This window comes from Cottoperca gobio, chromosome 16, assembly GCF_900634415.1.
Source record: "Cottoperca gobio chromosome 16, fCotGob3.1, whole genome shotgun sequence".
Lineage (NCBI taxonomy): Eukaryota > Metazoa > Chordata > Actinopteri > Perciformes > Bovichtidae > Cottoperca > Cottoperca gobio.
Window position 1 is genome coordinate 13,375,534 of NC_041370.1, and position 20,385 is coordinate 13,395,918.

Genomic DNA, 20,385 nt, shown 5'->3' on the forward strand with positions numbered 1-20,385 from the left:
TGGAATTTTATTTTCGCCGCTATGCTGATGACACTCAACTCTGAATGAATTATGTAATGAATGAAATTACATAACAGGCATAAAAAGTTGTCTTGTCTCTGAATCAAAAAATACTTTTCAAATCTTGAAGACATGTCAAAACATAGAATATCATTAAATTCACATTTTCAATAGAAGTAAACGGGGTGATCTCACTGTGTTTATTAATAAATCATACAAAGAAAGCTTCTTTCAGAATTTTGACTATGGACAATACAATTCTACTACGTATCACCCCAATTCATACCAGATGTGACTTCAAAGGGCTTTGTTATGCTATATTACATGGGCTTACACTCTCTTAGTAATCAGATTTAATTGCATCAGAAATACGGCCATCTGCTCCCCAATTGCAATTTACCGGCAACAATCTATCCCAGCTGTTAAAAAGAAAAGAGTGGAGAGCACTTTTGGCTAACGGAGCGTTTGTTATTTAGTTTTTGTTTCGGTTTGTAATCAGCATTTATTTTCTTTCTACACTTACATGTCCAATTGTGCTAAATGCATCTCTCTATATGAGGTCTGCCCTTTTTTTCTACATTGGGGTTTTCTTTGGAGCTTCTTGTTTGCTTAAAAGTTCCATGATTGTCTGCTGCCTATTTAATTCATGGTTTCACATTGGGGCAACCTTTTGGCCACTTGGGGCAGAAGACCTTGACAACAACCTGCACAACACTACAGCCTACATTCACTCTCCTTTAGCTCTGTTTTGGTCTCCACCCAAACCCGAGAGAAACATCCAGCTCTTTAGCTGCTGAATGCTCCACTATGTTCATCAGCTCCTTGCTAAATGTGTTGTCAACAAATACATTTAGCAAGCTTTCAAAAGTATTCTATAAGTATCCACATATATCAAATGAATTATAGTACAATAATTCTTGTATTTCAAAGATTTCAAAAAAAAAAGGGGGGGGGGGGAGTATAAATAGGTCAAATATGATATAATTAAACAAACAAAGTGCTTCTAAAATGTATATCAAGATAATACAAAGTTGTATCAATGCATGATTATATCTTAAAAATATATAATTCTGATTATTAATGATTTAATGGTAAGATAAAGCTTTCAAAAGACAATCAAAAGGAGTCATAATGTACTCAACCGTTGAGTTCTTCTAAACTGACCAGCTCTCTGCAGTTGACCTATTTTTACAGGTTGTCACACCGACATCTGAAAGGACTACTATATCAAAAAGACGAAGCAGATATTTCTATTTCAAGAGTGAAGGTTTCAGTGAGGCCTAGCCCTGCATACCCGTACCACCAGGCTTTTGTTTGTATGTTTCCTGTCACAGATTAGTGTCTCTGAAGTGGTTTTTGTCTCAGCACAGAACAGCCTATTAATGTAGTGACCAGCAAGTGATGCTGGAGGGGAGGATATCATGTACAGCATGCTCAGGTATACAGCATCAAGGGCATGCAAATATTGCTCTAACTGCTGTCCCTGTTTCTCAATCACACACATACATTAATCATTTGGTCAAATGAAACCTCTCTCACTTATAGAAAATGTGTTACTTCTGTTGAAATTGTGATTTGCATACAATATCAATATACTGTATTTTGTTTACCTTGTAAAACAATTGAAGAATATTAAAAAGTAAATCTGCCTCCATGCTTTAAGCAAAATAAACAAAACAAAATAATTACAAGAACTGGTTTACTATGGAGGTAGTCACAAAGAAAACTTTTAGTACCATAATCTTCTATTCTCTATCTCTGAGTAGTGACCACTTCATGAGCTTCTTTAACGATAAAATTATAATTATTAGAGACAAAATTAATCTCCTCCTGACCTCAATTGGTAATGACTTAACTTCAACCTCCGGAATTTTACAAACATCTGTAACTCCTGAAATATATCTAGACTGTTTTACTCCAATCAACCTTAACCAACTAACTCTAACAATCTCATCGTCTAAGCCATCAACCTGTCTTTTAGACCCGATTCCAACTAAACTGTTTAAAGAAGTTTTACCCTTAATTAACACCTCGTTATTAAATATGATCAACCTGTCTCTATAATCTGGCTACGTACCAAAATCCTTTAAAGTAGCTGTAATAAAACCACTTCTTAAAAAGCCTAGTCTTGATCCAGAGGTTTTAGTCAACTATAGGCCGATATCTAACCTACCCTTTCTCGCTAAAATCCTTGAGAAAGCAGTTGCAAAACAGTTATGTGATTTTTTACATAATAATAGTTTATTTGAGGTTTTTCAATCTGGATTTAGAGTTCGTCATAGCACAGAGACGGCACTGGTGAAAGTTACCAATGACCTTCTATTGGCATCAGACAAAGGACTCGTCTCTGTTCTTGTCTTGTTAGACCTCAGTGCTGCTTTCGACACTGTTGATCATGACATTCTACTACAGAGACTGGAACATTGTGTTGGCATAAAAGGAACCGCACTAAGCTGGTTCAAGTCCTTTTTATCTGAGCGATCTCAATTTGTATGTGTTAACGATAAATCCTCCATGACAGCCAGTCAGTCTTGGAGTTCCGCAGGGTTCTGTACTTGGACTGATTCTATTCACCTTATATATGCTTCCTTTGGGCAATATTATAAGGAACCTCTCTATAAACTTTCATTGCTATGCGGATGATACTCAATTATATCTATCAATTAAACCAGATGAAACCAATCAATTGGCTAAACTTCAAGCATGCCTTAAGGACATAAAAACTTGGATGTCTAGCAACTTCTTGATGTTAAACACAGACACAACTGAAGTTATTATACTTGGCCCTAAACGCCTCCGAAACGCATTTTCTAATGACATAGAAGCTCTGGATGGCATTAACTTGGCCTCCAGCACCACTGTAAGGAATCTTGGCGTCATCTTTGATCAAGTTCTGTCGTGGTTCCTAGAGTCTCTAAGAGTACAATGGGAGCCAGAGCCTTCAGCTATCAAGCTCCTCTCCAGTGGAACCAACTTCCAGTTTGCGTTCGGGAGGCAGACACCCTCTCCACATTTAAGAGTAGGCTAAAGACTTTCCTTTTTGATAAAGCTTATAGTTAGGGCTGGCTCAGGTTTGCCCTGGATCAGCCCCTAGTTATGCTGCTATAGGCTTAGACTGCCGGGGGACACCTCCCTGCTCTCTTCCTTCTCTTCCTCTCTCCTCCCCTCCCTCTCTTCTTCTCCCTCTCTATCTGTATGCATTTATGTAAATGTATGTTACTAACTCATCATCCGGGGTATCATCCCCGGAGTTTCTGTGTCTCATGTGGCAGGTTACCACTGATAAAGTTTACGTCTGTATCAGGAATTGTGGCTGCGTCTGCTGCCCTGGTCCTGCTGGACACCGGGAAGTCTTTTTGACATTTTCCTGGATTCATCCAAACTCTTTTTCAACACAACATCATTTTCTGTCAAATGTTGTATTTGTACTATGTTGTTTATCCTGTACATACGACATCTATTGCACGTCTGTCCGTCCTGGGAGAGGGATCCCTCCTCAGTTGCTCTCCCTGAGGTTTCTTCCATTTTTCCCCCTTTAATTATGGGGTTTCTTTTAGGAAGTTTTTCTTTGTGCAATGCAAGGTTCTAAGGACAGAGGGTGTCGTAACCTGTACAGTCTGTAAAGCACACTGAGACAAATGTATAATTTGTGATATTAGGCTATACAAATAAATTTGATTTTTATTTTTATTTTGAATCAATGAACCAATAAGGGAAAGAGATCATTTGAAGAGGAGGGACTGTAAAGACAAAAAAGGAGGAAACCACTCACACCAAAACCTGTACCCAGAGAGACATGTCGTTCTACAAGTCACTTCATAGTCATGCTGCGAAGTAGCTCATTATTCTCCAGGGAGAATATTCACTGAACACCGGGTAAGTGTCTCATTCACACAGCTTGCTGCTTCTTAAGTTTCCGATACCACATACACTTTGACACTGCTCATCTTTGGTCTTTTTTGCCGTATACCGTAAACGCAACCTAGTGTGTCGCTATTGATCTTCTGTTGAGGCTTTAAGTTCAGGCTTCTCTCTTGTGACTCCAGTCCTTTACATGCGAGCTGTGGGGAGGCTAGCTGTAAGTTCATGTCCTGTCAAAGGATGTGTAAATATGACATATGCATGCAAGGTTTTCCCCTGTGTAAGCATTGAGATAGTACTGTGACTGCAAGGAGCTCAAAGACACCTAACTATGTCACAACTCTGCAAGACTGCATTGTAGATTTGAAAAAGCATCAGGGGGAATTTGGTTATTGCCCAAGCCGGTTTATTACAAAATCCAATATGTTCTAATGATATAACAGATTTAGACCGGGTTTGAAAGAAACTTGAAACATAATAAAACAGAATACAATACAATACAATTATTAATTTAATGGCCAGTGGCCTCAGGAGGACACCACTACATGCATTACTTAAATGCATATTTGAAAATCATACATGTTAGGTGAATGACATCAATGTGAGTAGGAAGACTAGATTAGGCTAGCACTTTGAGTTTTGTTTATGCAAATGAAAAGTGCGCTTATAACATTTTTTTATTATTATTATTATTATTGTTATTAAGACATCCGCAATATTTGAAAGTACAATAAGTTAAAACTGATTCCCAATCAGCACTACTTTTCTGCAAAATCTCCTTACACATACAACTAATTGTTAACTGAAGTTGCTTTATAGTTTAATATAAAATATATTGATGTTATGTATTATTAAATAATAATAAATGATTATTAATACTATTTTTAGTATTATTGTAATTATGTGAAAGGAAATTCAAATTAATTTTAAAAGATGCTTGAATGCATAATGTACCATAGAAATGTTATTGGACATAAATACATATATATATATGTAATTTAATCGATTATGACTCTGGCCTAAGTTGTATGATGTAATATGCAGGAAATATATAACAATTTTGATCTGGCAGCGCATGACTTTTGACAGCCGTAAATGGGTTGCTGCTTTATATTCATGTACGCAGACGATACAGTCGGCTTCATTTCTCTACCTGTTCTCAACACTTTGCACTCAACATTTCATATTGCGTAACTGTAATTACTTTTATTAAAAAAAACTATCACTTTCACTCTTAGCTCTGCGTGTTGTTTTGTTTAAATTCTAAATAAAATAATTACAAAAAAAATGTATTACAAATTTTTTGCGCAACATTTTCCAATAACTTAATCAAATAATTAATTTAGTTAATTAAGAGCAGATAGTGAGTTCTGGTGAGGGCGCAAAAATGCATACGCATTTTAAAAAAAATATCCAGTGACGATGTCATTTCGTTTCGCATCTACTTTCCATTTATAGTCACCATTAGAGGACCGAATGGGGTTTGCAATTGTGCAAAAACAGTACTTGTGACCTCCGCTGCAAAAACCGACCACACACTGTATATCCATTATAGACTTCGGACGAAGATGATGTGAAGATGACTTCTCAGGCATCCGGTAGTTTTGACAAACAGCCGCTGCGTTTTCATCCATGTATTCTCAATTGTAGGTGTGAAATTCCATATATTTCAGTCACATACTTAGATACAGTATTTACATATTCCACCCCTGCTGCGCACTTGCATTTGATGTTTATCGTATCCAAAATACAGTCAACCAAATACAGTTATTGTTATTGACGCTCAAACTTTACTCATGTTTACTCATGTGTACAGTCATTAGTCATGGTTTCATATACTGTTAGGGCTTTGTGGCTTTATAGTGTGTATGTGAGTGCTGAATATCAAAGCAAGACACAATACATTTCCACACATCAGCCAGACATTTAGACACAATATCATACACGGTTGTGATTGTGGAAGGTTTTTCAGCACATTTGAGAGTCTCCTAAAAAGTGAAAATTGTGGGAATCCTACTAGCTGTTAAAATATAAATATGTGGGTGGGTTTTTTGCTTTAAAACAAAAATCCATAACCATTTTATAAACTGTTCTGTGAACTAGTTGAAAATCCAATTCACCGTTACACCAACTCGTCGCAATATAAATAAATAATGAAATCCCCTTAGGTACATTCTGCCCCCTCAACTCTCACTACAGCTAATGCTGTCTGGAAAGGATGGGGAAAAAAACTGTACAAATAACAGAGAAACATTATCTAATAATCACAAGCCAATCCCTGCAGTTGATTTGTAAAGTGATTTTCCTATTTACAATTTAGCATTTCTAGAAATGTCACATAGTAACCAACTGACAAATAGATGGAACTAATTGTAACACAGTGTGGGCATAATCTGATGGTATCTCCCTTTATTATTGTTCCTTTGACTTTCTCTTCTCAGACTTTTGATAACATTTCTACAAACTTCAGAAATGATCCGAATCAACAACACCCAATACTACCACTTCCTGCAGCAGGCAGATGCCTTACGTCGCTCAGGGTCACTCTGTGATGCCATCATCTCAGTAAAGAGTCAGACTTTCAGGGCTCATCGGCTAGTCTTGGCTTGTGCTAGCAGAAGACTAGCGCAGCAGCTAGCCCAGGCAGACGAAGACAGCCCAGCCCACTGCACTCTGGAGTATTTCTCACCCCGCACCTTCCAGCAAGTTCTGGACTTCACCTACACACAGACTCTTGAGGTGTCTGTGGATGACCTGCACCTGCTGCTGAAGGCTGCTCAGCTGTTGGAGATGCAGCCGTTGGAGGACCAGTGCCTGAAGCAGCTGGGCAATCTCTACTACAGAGTCAGAGAGGAGGGTGAAAGAAGAAAAATCACATGCGTTGAAAAAGAAGAAGAAGAAGAAGAAGAAGAAGAAGAAGAAGAAGGAGAGGAGATCACTCAAAAGCAAAAAGGAAGTCCAGTTCAAGATGAGAAACTCCAAGAGACTCCTTCCCCAGTGGATGAGGCAAGCGACTGCATTGTCATGGGAAACCTAGCGCCCTCTGATCCTGCTAAGAACCCCAACATTCCGCCATTCCCGAGGAAGAAGCCTAAACTCTCTCCTGTGTCAGCAACATCCTATAACAGAGACTGTGTTATCAACATGCCTACCAGTAGTAGTTCCTCTTTCCCTTATCCCTGGAATTTCCCTACAAACATGTGGAGCTCTGTGAACACCCTGAGGCGGATAGCAGGGAACTATCCAAGCTCAATTGCAGATCACCCACTTCAGTCCCCAAACCAGTCCTCTGTTGCATACCCATTCTCCCTCTCCACCCCCAACATGTTTCCCCTACTCAGCTCTCATTTTCAAAGCCCTGTTCACAGCTCTGTAATGGGCTTCTTAGGCTTTCATCCACATTATACACAAAACCTTTACGCTGCGTCTACAGGGATGGGGAGGATAATCAGGCAAGGCCTGTTGAAACGAAAAAACCCCAGCCCAAGAGCATTTACTGAGACGGGTCAAACCAGTGAGCCGAGGTAAGTCAGCACATGGACATGATTTTGGAAACTTCTGTTTACTATTTTCCGTCATTGTCTCCTCATTTTTCCTCTCTGTCATTTAGAATCACCTAATTTGCTCAATTGTTCCTTTGCGACAGCTATGGTGCCTGACTCACTGCTGTCTGTGCGTTATCGAACCTCCTGCACTTTCCAACTAGAGCAGTTCCACCAGTTAACCCTTCCCCGCCAGGACTAGACATTAAAAGCCTTTTTTTGTTTGTTTTGATAAATCATGATCATATTTGTTTAGACTTAACACAGCACATAAGAGTAAACATACAAGTATTTTTTTCAATTAAGATAAATCTAAGTTTTAACTTTTTTGTGGTATTAAAACTAACCAAACTTTGTTCTAATTCTGAATGAATTTACAGCTGCCCTAGTTGTGATACTAGAGATACTAGTGTGGAACGCACTTTGTTTTTGGGTGATTTACCAACTTTAGCAGTAAAGAGTTAAAGGGGAGCCCCCTAAATTTCTCCCCTCCTTAGCCGATTTCAAGATTTTCCATTCACTGAAATGCAGTTTCAGTGTTTGTACTCACCACGTCTGTACCACAAGAAATTGTTCAAAAACATTTATGTGTCTTTTTAGGGGGAAAAGATAGCTATTCTTCCGTGCCTCTTCATTATCCTGCTCCTTCTACTCTCACATTATATGAAAGTTAAATGAGCTTTTACGTTGAACGAGCGCTATAAATATCTTGTGGTTGGGGATGAAGAGGAAGGAAAGGGTGTTAAAAGGATGTGATCTGTGATAACATAATGTTGTAAAATATATGCAGACTGACATTTTTCATGGGAGACTTTTACTCGCTGAATATTTTTCCTGTTTAGAGCACAAATAAAAGCAGATTCTTTATTATTGTTAAAATGTACAATTAGTTTCATTTGTTTTGCAACCATTGCATCAGAAAATGTACTTTCCACAGTTACCATGAGGTACCGAAGGCCAGCAGAGAGAGAGTTAAAGACTGCCAACACTGCAGCACCAGCCTCCTTGGTGATCCAGCGCAGCGGGAGTCAGCCTCCACACCACCAGGTAAAGATACAAGCTATTATAAAAACAAACATGCTGGTATTTCTTAATGATCAGAACACATTGATCATAGTATTACTATCCAATGCGATCAAGGCTGTAGCAGTGCTTATCCTGTGTAGAACTAATCAATTTATCGCGTTTTAAGGCGGTTCTTGTCATGACCCTTAACCCCGGCAGAGGCTACACAGCTACGCAATGGAAAGTGATAAAGAGAGTTGTGGTTTTGAGAGCATGGTGCACAGGAGCAGGAGTGTGGTTTGTAGATACAGCTAGATATATGCAGTACAGTATGCACTGCATCGCAACAGTGGTTTGTCCTATACCTAACAAAAATCATATATATTGATTTATTATATTATATATATATATATATATATATATTTATTATAATTAAGTATAACATGAATGTTAGTCACTGCAATACCAGTAAACAACCTGTGTGTGTGTGTGTGTGTGTGTGTGTGTGTGTGTGTGTGTGTGTGTGTGTGTGTGTGTGTGTGTGTGTGTGTGTGTGTGTGTGTATGCGTGAAAGTTCTCGTGCAATTAAGCTGATTAACATGTTTTATCTGATGGAACATTATGTTCATACTTGAAGAGATTAGGCTACTAGCTGTGCATTACAAGTCACCTAGCAATGTAATAATTAACGAGTACATAATACTACTCAAGTTCTTATTGAAAATATGTCTAATATATACAATTACAAAAACATCACAACAAGAAGTACAAATAAAGCATTTAAGCACATGCCTTTAGTGTTGGTATGAGACTGTTTCGACATCCTTTGTTTTTGCTTTTTTGTTTTGTTGCTTTTCCCTCAAATGATAGAACTGTATGTTAATAAGAGAAATGCAAATTAAAGCATTATCTCTATAAGATGTTAAGTATTGCAAAGTGAGAACTGAAGAGAAATATTGGACAGGAAGCATTCTAATGACAGCAGGGCTCAGTAGGTTGTGTTTAGAATGGCGAGTGTTCACTTGTTGTGGTTTATTCTCCCCCCCCCCCTCCCTTCTTATTTCAGCATCCTGTCTATACTATGAGACCCATGTTTTAACATGAGAAACCCCAAAAATATATAAGGTACTGAAAGGCTTTAGAGTTGAAACTTATACTTCAAAATCATACCTTTGTGCTTTTAAAAGACTCACAAACATACGTGGCTGCAGACGATACGTGTCACAGGAACGTAAACTTGAACAAACTGAATGTATGTCTTGCAACAGGATGCTGACCAAAAATAGACTTGTGGCTCTGAAAGGTGAATACAATTCTCTGTGTGTGTGTGTGTGTGTGTGTGTGTGTGTGTGTGTGTGTGTGTGTGTGTGTGTGTGTGTGTGTGTGTGTGTGTGTGTGTGTGTGTGTGTGTGTTTATAACTTATTCTAAAGCATATGTAAGAAACTATTTTTTTTAATTGTATAATAATTAATTGTCATCATGTCGAGGTGCAGGAGTATAATAATCCTAAATGTGACTTCTGCTGTCGATTTAAGCAGGATTGAATAAATAGTGCCGTTTCCTTATCGATTAATCTGCTGATTATCGTTTCAATTAATCAATTAATGGTTTTGTCTTGAAAAAGTAAGAATAGTGAAAAATGCCCAAGGTAAAGTGTCATTAAATGTCTTGTTTTATCCAACAACAACAAAAGTCCAAAGTCCATAAGCCAAAATGATTCAATATAAATATATAGATATAAAAAACAAAAAAGCTTCAAACTGAAGAAGCTGGAACTAGGGGATAAATGATTAATCATTTGCCTAATTAAGCAATTCCAAAATGAAGGAATTGGTCATTTGGTGGCTTGTAAATCATAATGATCTTTATTTTGTCTATAAGGAATAAAGTATGACAATAAACAAACAATTTACACAAGAACAAAAGGAAACACATAAAGGCAGAAAACAAGTCCAGTTTTAATAAACTCACATTTATTTATACTGTGTTTAATAGAAAATAATAAATGAACACATCGGGGTTCAATACCGTTCTCTACAACACCTTTATAGGACTGTTGGCTTTTGCAGGAATCTACCTTTAAAATTGTAATAAAACATTTAAATAAAAGTGTTTTTGTGAAGAGCCAGGGGATCCTCGATGCCCACCGCAATGTTCACACTTTAACCTGTATTTTCTTGTTTGCACAGATGAGACTTGTGCAGGTTGTCGGTTCTGTGAAAGTAGAGATGTGGTGCAGCATGAACCACAAAGCCATCAACAAGAACACAGAGGACAAAAGCCCTACCAGTGCCAACACTGTCCCAAGAAATTTAGTCTGAAACATCAGCTGGACACTCACCACCGAGTTCACACCGGTAAGCACACCGTTTAATCGACAGTGCAAGATGATTAGTGATAGCAGAAATAACTGTAGCATTTAGATTTTTTTCTGAGAATAACTAAACTGCAGCTCTGTGACTTATGGTGTTGCCGAGTATTCACTGGTTGGACATTACAGGTTAGGAACACTGTCTACCCACAATGATGGCTAATTTTTGTTGTTTTTTGGGGACATAACCCCTTAGGGAATTTCAAAATGCAACACATTTGTTTTTGTCCAAAATCCAGTTTCAAAAGTGAAGTTAGGTTAACTGGGCCAGATATGTTTGTTACTGGTGTTAATGTTTTTGTGTGCAAGTGTTCTTTTTAAGCCCATTAGGACTGTCACAACCCCGGCTCTAGGGCAGGACACCACTGACACTTTAAACAGATACAACACAGTGACTGACACAAGACAGGTTAAGCAGGGGCCGTCACAGGACCATACCAACACGTTTGCATGTTTTAGACCATTTACTACGAAGCATTGCTGAATAACATCTTCAAAATGCAGACTGCTGTGTTTTTTTTGTGATTTTTTCAGCAACTTCCAGGCAGCTGACAGTTTCAACTAATTGTGATACTATGAAACACATTGTACAGGAACTTGAAACTTGCAGACCTGAAACTTGCGTGAGATTGAAAATCCATCAAAGCAACGATTAACATCAAGTCTGCTTTAACAGCCGTCTGTCTGATTAAGTCTGATTATTTCTGGGGTGTAATGACACTTAAATGCTGCCCTTACAACTGTTGTGCCATGATAGCTTTGACAACAGTAACCTCAGGCAGAATATTCACTCTGAGGACCATCTTTGTCAGACAGTGTTCTCTGCATATTTGGACGTTGTGCAAAGTTTAAGTTACGAAACATTGTGTAAAACACTATAGCATGTGTATTAAAAAGAAAAGAAAGAAAAAGATTAATATAAAGCCTATAAGATGATTTGTTGTAAAGTGGTTGAAACATACTAAACCACATAAATGGTGCTCAAACATACACCTTCAAAAAAGCTTTTTTTCCCAGATAGAATGGGTCAGCATTTAAAATTAAATCTTATCCTGAAAACAATATTTATAAGAGCAATTTGATGGCGTCTTTAATCTAAATATTACATATTAAATGTGTCCTAAAACTGTAAGATGCCAACCATATATTTATTGTATCTTATATAACTTGCTGTTGAGGTTTAATGTTACTTGTTTTTACTTGTTCAAAATGATAGTGTATACCCATTTATCCATCTATTTGTATTTTGCTTTTCGTACATGCAAGTTGTGCATTAACGTATCGATGGAGATCTGGATGATTTGTGACCCAGGTTAGTTGATTTTGGTAAATCAAATTAAGAAATGTATCCCTCAATCTGAAAAGAAAATATAAATCTAGTCAGATGATATAGTATAGTAACTTATTGTAGAACAATGGTAAAGAATGACACTTTTAATACCTAAAGTTCTCTCTCATGTGCGCACACCTCTCTTCTCCCTCTTCCTTCCTGTCCCCCTTGTCCTCTCCTCTCTGCTTCAAGGAGAGAAACCCTTCGAGTGTCGTATTTGTGGCCAGCGCTCACGGGACTACTCAGCGATGATCAAGCACCTGCGGACTCACGGCGGGGCCACGCCCTACCAGTGCACAGTGTGCCTGGAGTTCTGCAATAGCCTGGTCTCCATGAACAAACACGTCAAGAGCCACGCGGTGCAGGACTTCCCTCCGGACTGGAGCATCAACAGCACTTACCTGTACAACTCACACATCTGAGCCTCACAGCACACTGTCTTTACAAAGTTCTCATAAATGTAGCTTGAATTTGTGCCTCTTATGTACTATCATGTCATTTGAATAACAGCTGCTAATCATTTGATTTTCTTAAGGATAATCCCAGATAAGGTGTGAAAAACCAAGAAGGTCCTTTGACAACACTTACCACTGTTTTAAAGGTGTTTTTAAAGTGTTGCAATAACGTCTATACAAACTGAAACTACTCCGAATACACATTCACAACTATAGAAGAGAGAAATGTTGCACTAATTGCCAATGACATGTTAGAAAAGGTACTGAAAGTGTTTACCATTTCTTATTAGGTCATGTCCATGCAGCAAAGTTACAGCAACAGCTTATTGTACAGTAATGTGTTAACTTTGTAAGTTTGACCTGGGTTTATAGCGCCCTCATGAGGGCAACTACTGTAACAAATCAGGGTTTTTTTCTGTAGTAGTGCTCACAAATGAATCACCATGTAAAGATGGGTCAAGTGGCTGAGGGTTTTTATTAAGTGCTGGAACATTTAAAAACAGACTACATTCATTGATCCAGCACTTAAAAACCTGCAGCCATTATATGATCCTGTGTTATTATAGTCAGAGAAAAGCAGAAAGAGAAGAGTTCTCTCCAGTGTCAGTCAACACAACTTCAAGTTAGCCAAATCCCATACATCATAACATTTGGGACTGTATTTATGCAACACAGACAAAAAGGAATGCCGTAGGCATCTTAATATTTCACCGGACAGCTCATTAAACTGCTCTGGTTCATTGAGATGAGAATAACAGCGTTTGAAGGCAGCCTTGTCTGTCTATCTAGTGACAAACAATAGTTTAGCATTTTTTATTTTTTTACTCTTCCATTAAAAGTAGATGTTCTGCATAATCAGTCACTGATGCCACTGCTGCCTATTTCACAAGTTGCATGCTATGGATATATTTATACCAAGCGGTATTTACCTGCCATAAATCTCAAAAAGCAACACAGAAGTTATGCGACTAAAGTTATCCCAGAAGTCATATTTATCATGTTTTGTATGTAACCGTACACATTGTTTCCTAGAGGGAGCTTTCAGTAGAGTTTAAGACACTGAAATATTTTTTGTTTTTTTGTACAGTATTATCTTAATGTGTATGGGGTATCAAATGAAAAGTAGTAGTTCATTCAGTTCATTTATAGGCTTTGAATTGATCAATATGCCATGACATGCCACCTTGGCAATTATTTGTCATTTGTACAAATAAAGAAAACACGTATACCTTACTCATGACAGTGTTAAGATAAGTGTTTTGACTTTAAACAGAAACCTTTTTTTCTAATGCACATTAAATTAATGGTATCCCTCAAAAGTCTCTCATCAGCTATGTTTTTATTTATATTTATTTATTATAAAAGCAGGACTAAGTGATATATAAATACTGATAAAGTATCAAAACCCTTAATCCATGTAGAAATCCACACAGCCCTTTTTCAGAAACGAGGCCCCAGAAATTGTGTAAAGTTGTGATGTCACAACTACAGTTTTTTAAAGTAAATATTCTAAATGTGCCCTAGTTTATTTCCGGTTGCAGTTTATGCAATGACAGGAAGTTGACCCAAGATGATGCCTAGCAAGTAGCAACACAATTTTGTTAAAACACACTAAAAGCGAGTGTTTCAGACAGAGGGTGAATACAAACAGACGGTATGCGAAGAAAACAAATCACTTCATCGCTTTGTGTTACAAAAGGCACTGTATGAAAAAAAACATTTCTTTACCAGGAAAAAGATGATTTGTCGTTATACTGTAGTAGTAAACAATAGTGCTATTATGACGTTCAATAACACAAGAATAAATTGGAATTTGATAGATGAAGCACTTTGCAAAACCTCAATGATAAAAACAATACTAAAATTATGAATTAAACAATCCACATGTTGCCATTTTCCCTTTATCCTACTTGGTTGAAACCGAAGCATATTAGCCTAATATGCGCTTCCGCGTCCGGGGGCACACTTCCTGTCAGAGGGAGGCTACTTTAGCATGACACCGACTGGAAATGAGACGCCTCCTTGTGTTTATCTCTGACGTCAAGGGCTTGTAGTTTCAAAAAGGACCAATGTTATTGTAAACTTCATGTGCAGCGCTAGTTTGAAGAGACAACTGTAGGTCCGTGTAAGAGCAAGGTTTAGCCATTATTTATGTTATGCTTCTTCTTCTTCTTCTTCTTCTTCTTCTTCTTCTTCTTCTTCTTCTTCTTCTTCTTCTTCTTCCATATTTCATGTCTTCTGTGTAAGTAACTACTACATCTAATTAGACTAGTCTTTGTTCTCCTCCATTATTCCGTCTGTGCAAGTTCCCCAGTCTCTGCTGGCTTGGAGTTTGCAATGTGCGTGAGACATTAACGTGTGCGCCTGGGTACCCGGTCGGTGGAGTGGAACCGACGCAGGTCTAATCTACTCTTTTGGCTTGACTCATCATGCCTGTGTATACAATGAGATCGATGTGGCTGTTAGTGTTCCGTCAAACATGTCAATGCACTTATTTTTTTTATTATCGAAGTACACATAATTTGCCACAAAATGTCACTATGTGTTTGAATGTTCACACTTGAAGAGTCAACTATTAAATCATGGATGAGCTCTCATGAATCCTGCCGAAGGGGCTGAACACAATGGGTCTTTCACAGCAGATATTTTGTCTGATCATAATAGGAAAAGCATGTGTTAACTTTAACAATGGCTCCGTCCTATTCAAGTGTCCCATTAAGCCATTACCAGGACCCTGAAACTGATGCAGATAAATGAAAATAAGACATAATTATTTAAACCTTTCCAACTATAAAATACGTCAAGATGTTTTCTGAGGTAAAAGAGCTATAACATTTCTAAGACAAGACTGCAAAATAGTAACTTTAGTTAAGAGTGTTAGGGTTTGAAATGACATCGTTTATGGGTATGGGTTGTGTTTTACATCTTTTTTTTCTGAAATTAACTGGAGGGAAAAAGTCTCTTTGGAGCCCCAATAGCTTATACAAATATTTATTATGTCAACTTACTGGATAGTGTACAAAATAGATTTTGGTGTGGACGAGAACATGATCTGTGAAAGGAAATAGAATAACATGCGTACCAAATATTTCCCAAAATGTTTTTTTCCACTTTACTTCCACCGTTCTATCTTCTATTACAATCTTTCAAACATCACCCTTTTAACTTCCCTCTTGTTTTACCGGTAATTAAAATGCCTGCAGCTCAGCCTCAGTTCTACAGGCATTTTAAATGGACGGATAAAACCTAAAAGCTTTGCAAGTGAGGGTGACATCCTTGTTAGTAGGAGAGGCCACATATCTTCTTATTGTCCACAACTATGAAGAAATGTTTTCCAGACGTTAGTCATTACAGTTTTGTCATTTTGGTTTAACGCATGCAGTAACCACTGAATTTGCCAACAATCTCATGCAGATACTGCATTCTGTCTCACAAAGCATGATTTCGAAAGAGATACGTTGCATGACAAAACTAAATTAAATGACGCACACACACACACACACACACACACACACACACACACACACACACACACACACACACACACAGGCACCTCTAAAGCTAATTTGCATGTGTCACGATTAGAAGAGCAGGCAGCAGGGGAAAGACCCAAACTCAAATGGAACGGAAGTTCAAGAGATTATTGTATATAAATAAACTTACAGGCAGGTGTTGGTAAGCAGGTACAGCTACTGGTTGACAGACTCAGATTCTGAGAACAGAGTTCAGGTTTAGGTTGTTTGAAATCCAGATTATAATGTACATTGCAACTAGGATGAACTGGCAAAAGCAAAGTGACAGTGGTCTGGTATTTGTAGAGCTGGATCTAATGTGAGGGAATTGGAAGCCGATGGGTGTTTGGGTGATGCAGATGAGGAGGTGGGCGGGAAAGGCCAGGTAGAGCAGATGATGGTGGATGGAAGGAAAATGGCAATGGAGGAGATTGGGAATGGAGAATGTGGCTGAAGAGGAAGGACAGAAGAACAAAATGTGACAACGTGTTATATCTCGTTTCTTTAATCCGTACAAAAAACAAACATTCTCTGTTTAATGGCTATTTTATGAAAGAAATAGTCAAAACAAAGGATATAACAAGGATTGGGGCATGTCCCCTTCATTTTTTAAAAGCTTTTTTCTGCCCTCCTCGTTCCAACAGTAACAGTGAGTGCTTTGTAAACTTTGTTTGCCTCTCAGGCTTCATATAGGCTGCACTATGTGTATGTATAGGCTAGTGATGTATGCATCCTCAAAAGAATACTTTCAGAAACTTCCACTACCCATACTATCATGCTATTTAGTATGCCAGAAAAAGATTTAGTATGTCCTAATACATAGTATGTCAAATGCAGTATGCCAAAAATACCAGGATTACATCCTATTACATCCAGTCGCATTTTGCAGCATGCAAGCCAGCATGCTTTTTCTGGCTATTCTGACCTACAATCCTTTGCGCAGGGGATATATGAGCAAGTGGGTCAAAGTTCAAGGTGCATTGTTATGACAAAATAGTATGTCCCAATTGTATGCCTTCTGCATGCTACAGTAGGCCCTTTGTAAGGGCAGCTGCAGTACATACTAAAAAGAAAAAGTATGTGATTTGAAATGCAGCCACTGATGTAAATGTCTTGCCAAAGGCAATTTCTTTAGGGGGGGGAATCATTTTTATTAATAATTAAATAATTTATTCCAATATTGTTCCTTTGCTCCTCAAGGTCACCCTAATCCATGGACTGTTCAGAACAGTCAGTAACAAAATATATAAAAATAAGGGATTCCGGCCAACTGAGTGAGGGACATTTCATTTCCTGTTTTTCAAAAAACGTTGGGCCTTTTTCTGACCATGGTTACCTTAATGAACAATGCAATGAATATAATACTCTCCCAAGGAATACAGACTATCTTGACTGTACTGAGAGAAAAATGTCTCTCTAAATGCATATGTCAATAGGCAGTAAATGAGAAGCATAGTTGGCCAAAGGATTAGATGTGAACCACAACAATTTTTACACAAGTAATGAAAGCAAATCCAAACACTTTTTTCACTTACCACTTGTGGTATTCAGTCAGACAGTTTTGAGATGTCTGCCTCCAGCCAAACCGGTGGGGGTGATTTGGTTATTGTCCCTTGTGGTTCTAAAAGTACATGTAAAAGTGTTTCTTTAGCAGAACTCTGTGGAAATAGTTTCGGAATATACCACCAAAATGAAGTCCCAATGAAAATTGCTGAAATGTCATTTTGCAATGCTGTAAGAACTGCAATATAAACCCACACATGTATGTAGCAGAGGGGAAGCGGAAATCTAGGTAAAAGATTAACAAAACTCTGTTGCTATATACCACTCGGTAAAGTAAAATAAATATGTTGGGGGACCTTTAAAGCTTCATATCCGCTTTTGTACTTCTCTATTATTATTGATTACTCACCTGTGGCTTCAACAACCAAGGTGGCCCTTGGAACTTTGAAAGCAGTATTCGGTGGCAATTTCGAGCAGTGTGCCACACCAAGGGTAGTGCTTCCGTCTAGTCCTAGAGCGGTTGTACCGCTGATCATACTGAGGGTAGCGTGAAACAGTTTTGGTCTCTCTCACTGAGCAGCAATGCGAGAAGGCTTGCTCTGTTTCTGTGAGACATAAGCAAGCAAATGTTGCAAATCTGTACTTTTATGGCGTCACTTGGCTTTTCTTGGCAAGCACTTGAAAAACTCCTGACATGATGTCCGGAAAAAGGAGTTTGCATCTCTGTGGAAAAAGGAAAGGAGTCATGAAGGATTCTTTCTCCACCCTCACACAGTTTTGAAACCCCAGATTTCTTGTTTTCTTAATTTATTCTATAATAATTCCAGTGTCATATTCCAGACTTTGTACAAAACACAGATATATTAGACATAAATACATGGTTTCTATCTTTTTGATTAAACATTTTAAACAACTGCTACGATTGTGATAGAAGCTACTAAATGGACAATGTAGGGACTTTTAAAGGCTGTTTCAGCCTGCATGCTTTAAAAGATATTGGAGCAGCCAACAAAAAGGAGGGAAGCTTGCAGAGATCCAGCTGGAGCTAAGCTCCATCATTCTGCCAGAGTAGAGTAGACTCAGCTGTTCCTCTCATCTACACAGGAAAGGGGACAAAAGTTATCTAAACCAAAAAACACATGAACAAGGCTGTGATGTTTTAAAATATGTAAACATTGTAAGCATGTGGGAGTACATTAGACAGAGTATGGGTGACCTGACATTAAAATGTCAGTTTACTCGTCATGTGGGAGTTCTAGTCTGCCTGTAAAAACATTTGACTTTTTTAGTTCTAGAGGAAGCTTGCCAAAGGTTAAACCAGACTAAGCCATACTAGCAGCTCTGTGAGTCTGTACTTTATACCAAACACTAACTTCAGAATACCAACATGCTCCCAATGACAATACTAACATGGCCATGTTAGCAGGTATAATGTGTATGCCATGTTCATTGTCTTTGTGTAGCACGTTAGCATGCTAACATAGCTAATTAGCAATAAACACAAAGTAGAGCAGTCAGGGGAATCACCAAAGTCAGCAGGATTCATCCTCTGGGAAAATAAACGTCTTATTTGTAAATGTCTGGTTCATACTGAAATATCAACTTTTGGATGTTTCTTTCTGTTGAAAATGCAAATAAAGACAACAAAACATGGTTAGACCAAGGTATTTCATTGGCCACCACAGCCAATTGTTGTTTTCTTTAGTGGTTTGTTTGTTTGGTTTGCCCCGTCATGTTAGCTCTGTCATGTCCCGCTTCACTAAATAAAAAAATAACAACGTTTTTTATGGATTGTCATGAAATTCATAATGGACTTTCCAACTGACAGTTTGGATGACAGTAACTCTAAAAATGAAGGCCTGTCTGAAGCAAATGATGACGATGATGATGATGATTATAGCTTTGTCCCTAAATGATGACTAAAATAATGCAGAAGTGGAATTTCAGAATGAGTATGGTGGAAATAACTCAGAGGATAGGAACTTGCAAAACCTTGGATTGCTGCATGTATGTTGCAATGACCACAAGACAGTGACTGAATGATGATTACTGTGCTGATTTATGTTAATATTTTTCTCAAATAGAATATAACAGGATCCATTTAAATATATTAGTAGGTTTTAAAAAATAAAAATGTTTGCAACTTAAAGTGATTGGAAAATAAATATTATATATTTTTGGTTTATTATTAACTGAGCAAAAATCATTCTAATTTGTAACTCAATCTGTGTCAATCATAAGGTAGGCGGTAGATACGAATGTTTTGCACATACATTTAAAGTATTGCAGTATTGATTTAGTATTGCAAAGCCTTGAAGTTCAGGGAATCACAAGGGCAATAATAATTAAAAAAATTAGAAAGATCTAAATCTGTACAGTCTGAGATGTCCTTCAAAAACAATGGATCCCACAATTTACATAATGCAACAGGTCCACTTCGTTATACTCACATTCGGTTTGTACGTCTAACGCAGACTTTCTATTCACATTTTAGTGTCAAGCCAAGATAACCCTGATGATGTCATTGAAGGGTTTAATAATATATATAATAATACTGATATATAAATATGGATTAGCCACCAAAAACATTTTAAAAACGCAGACTAAAACGTGTTAAAGATACAATTGACTACAACTAACCCTAAACCATTTATTTCCACTTTGGTGGTAAGATAGTGTTGTTGGTCACATGTGTTGATGTCATCTCTATGTCAAAGGGAAAAAAAGATGGTGCAATGTTCACGGCTTCCATCATCATACTCCTCTGACTTTGCCCATAGTAACCAAATTTGGTCATATGTAAAC

General features: G+C 37.7%; 1 protein-coding gene across 1 annotated transcript; it reads left to right on the top strand.

Annotated features, from left to right (window-relative positions):
- The first annotated feature begins 3,781 nt into the window (after positions 1-3,781).
- zbtb32 (zinc finger and BTB domain containing 32) lies at positions 3,782-13,780 on the top strand. Its single transcript, XM_029451293.1, has 5 exons — positions 3,782-3,876; positions 6,303-7,385; positions 8,341-8,450; positions 10,599-10,766; positions 12,303-13,780. The coding sequence occupies exons 2-5, from the start codon at positions 6,334-6,336 to the stop codon at positions 12,530-12,532; spliced, it is 1,560 nt and encodes a 519-aa protein (XP_029307153.1). The 5' UTR covers positions 3,782-3,876; positions 6,303-6,333; the 3' UTR covers positions 12,533-13,780.
- Positions 13,781-20,385: the final 6,605 nt, after the last annotated feature.

What these genes read in the sequence shown, in the direction of transcription:
- zbtb32 (XM_029451293.1), top strand. Translation starts at nt 6,334, where the DNA reads ATGATCCGAATCAACAACACCCAATACTACCACTTCCTGCAGCAGGCA. An exon ending in GGTCAAACCAGTGAGCCGAG is followed by an intron (nt 7,386 to 8,340) that starts GTAAGTCAGCAC and finishes TACTTTCCACAG; the next exon opens with TTACCATGAGGTACCGAAGG. An exon ending in GTCAGCCTCCACACCACCAG is followed by an intron (nt 8,451 to 10,598) that starts GTAAAGATACAA and finishes TTGTTTGCACAG; the next exon opens with ATGAGACTTGTGCAGGTTGT.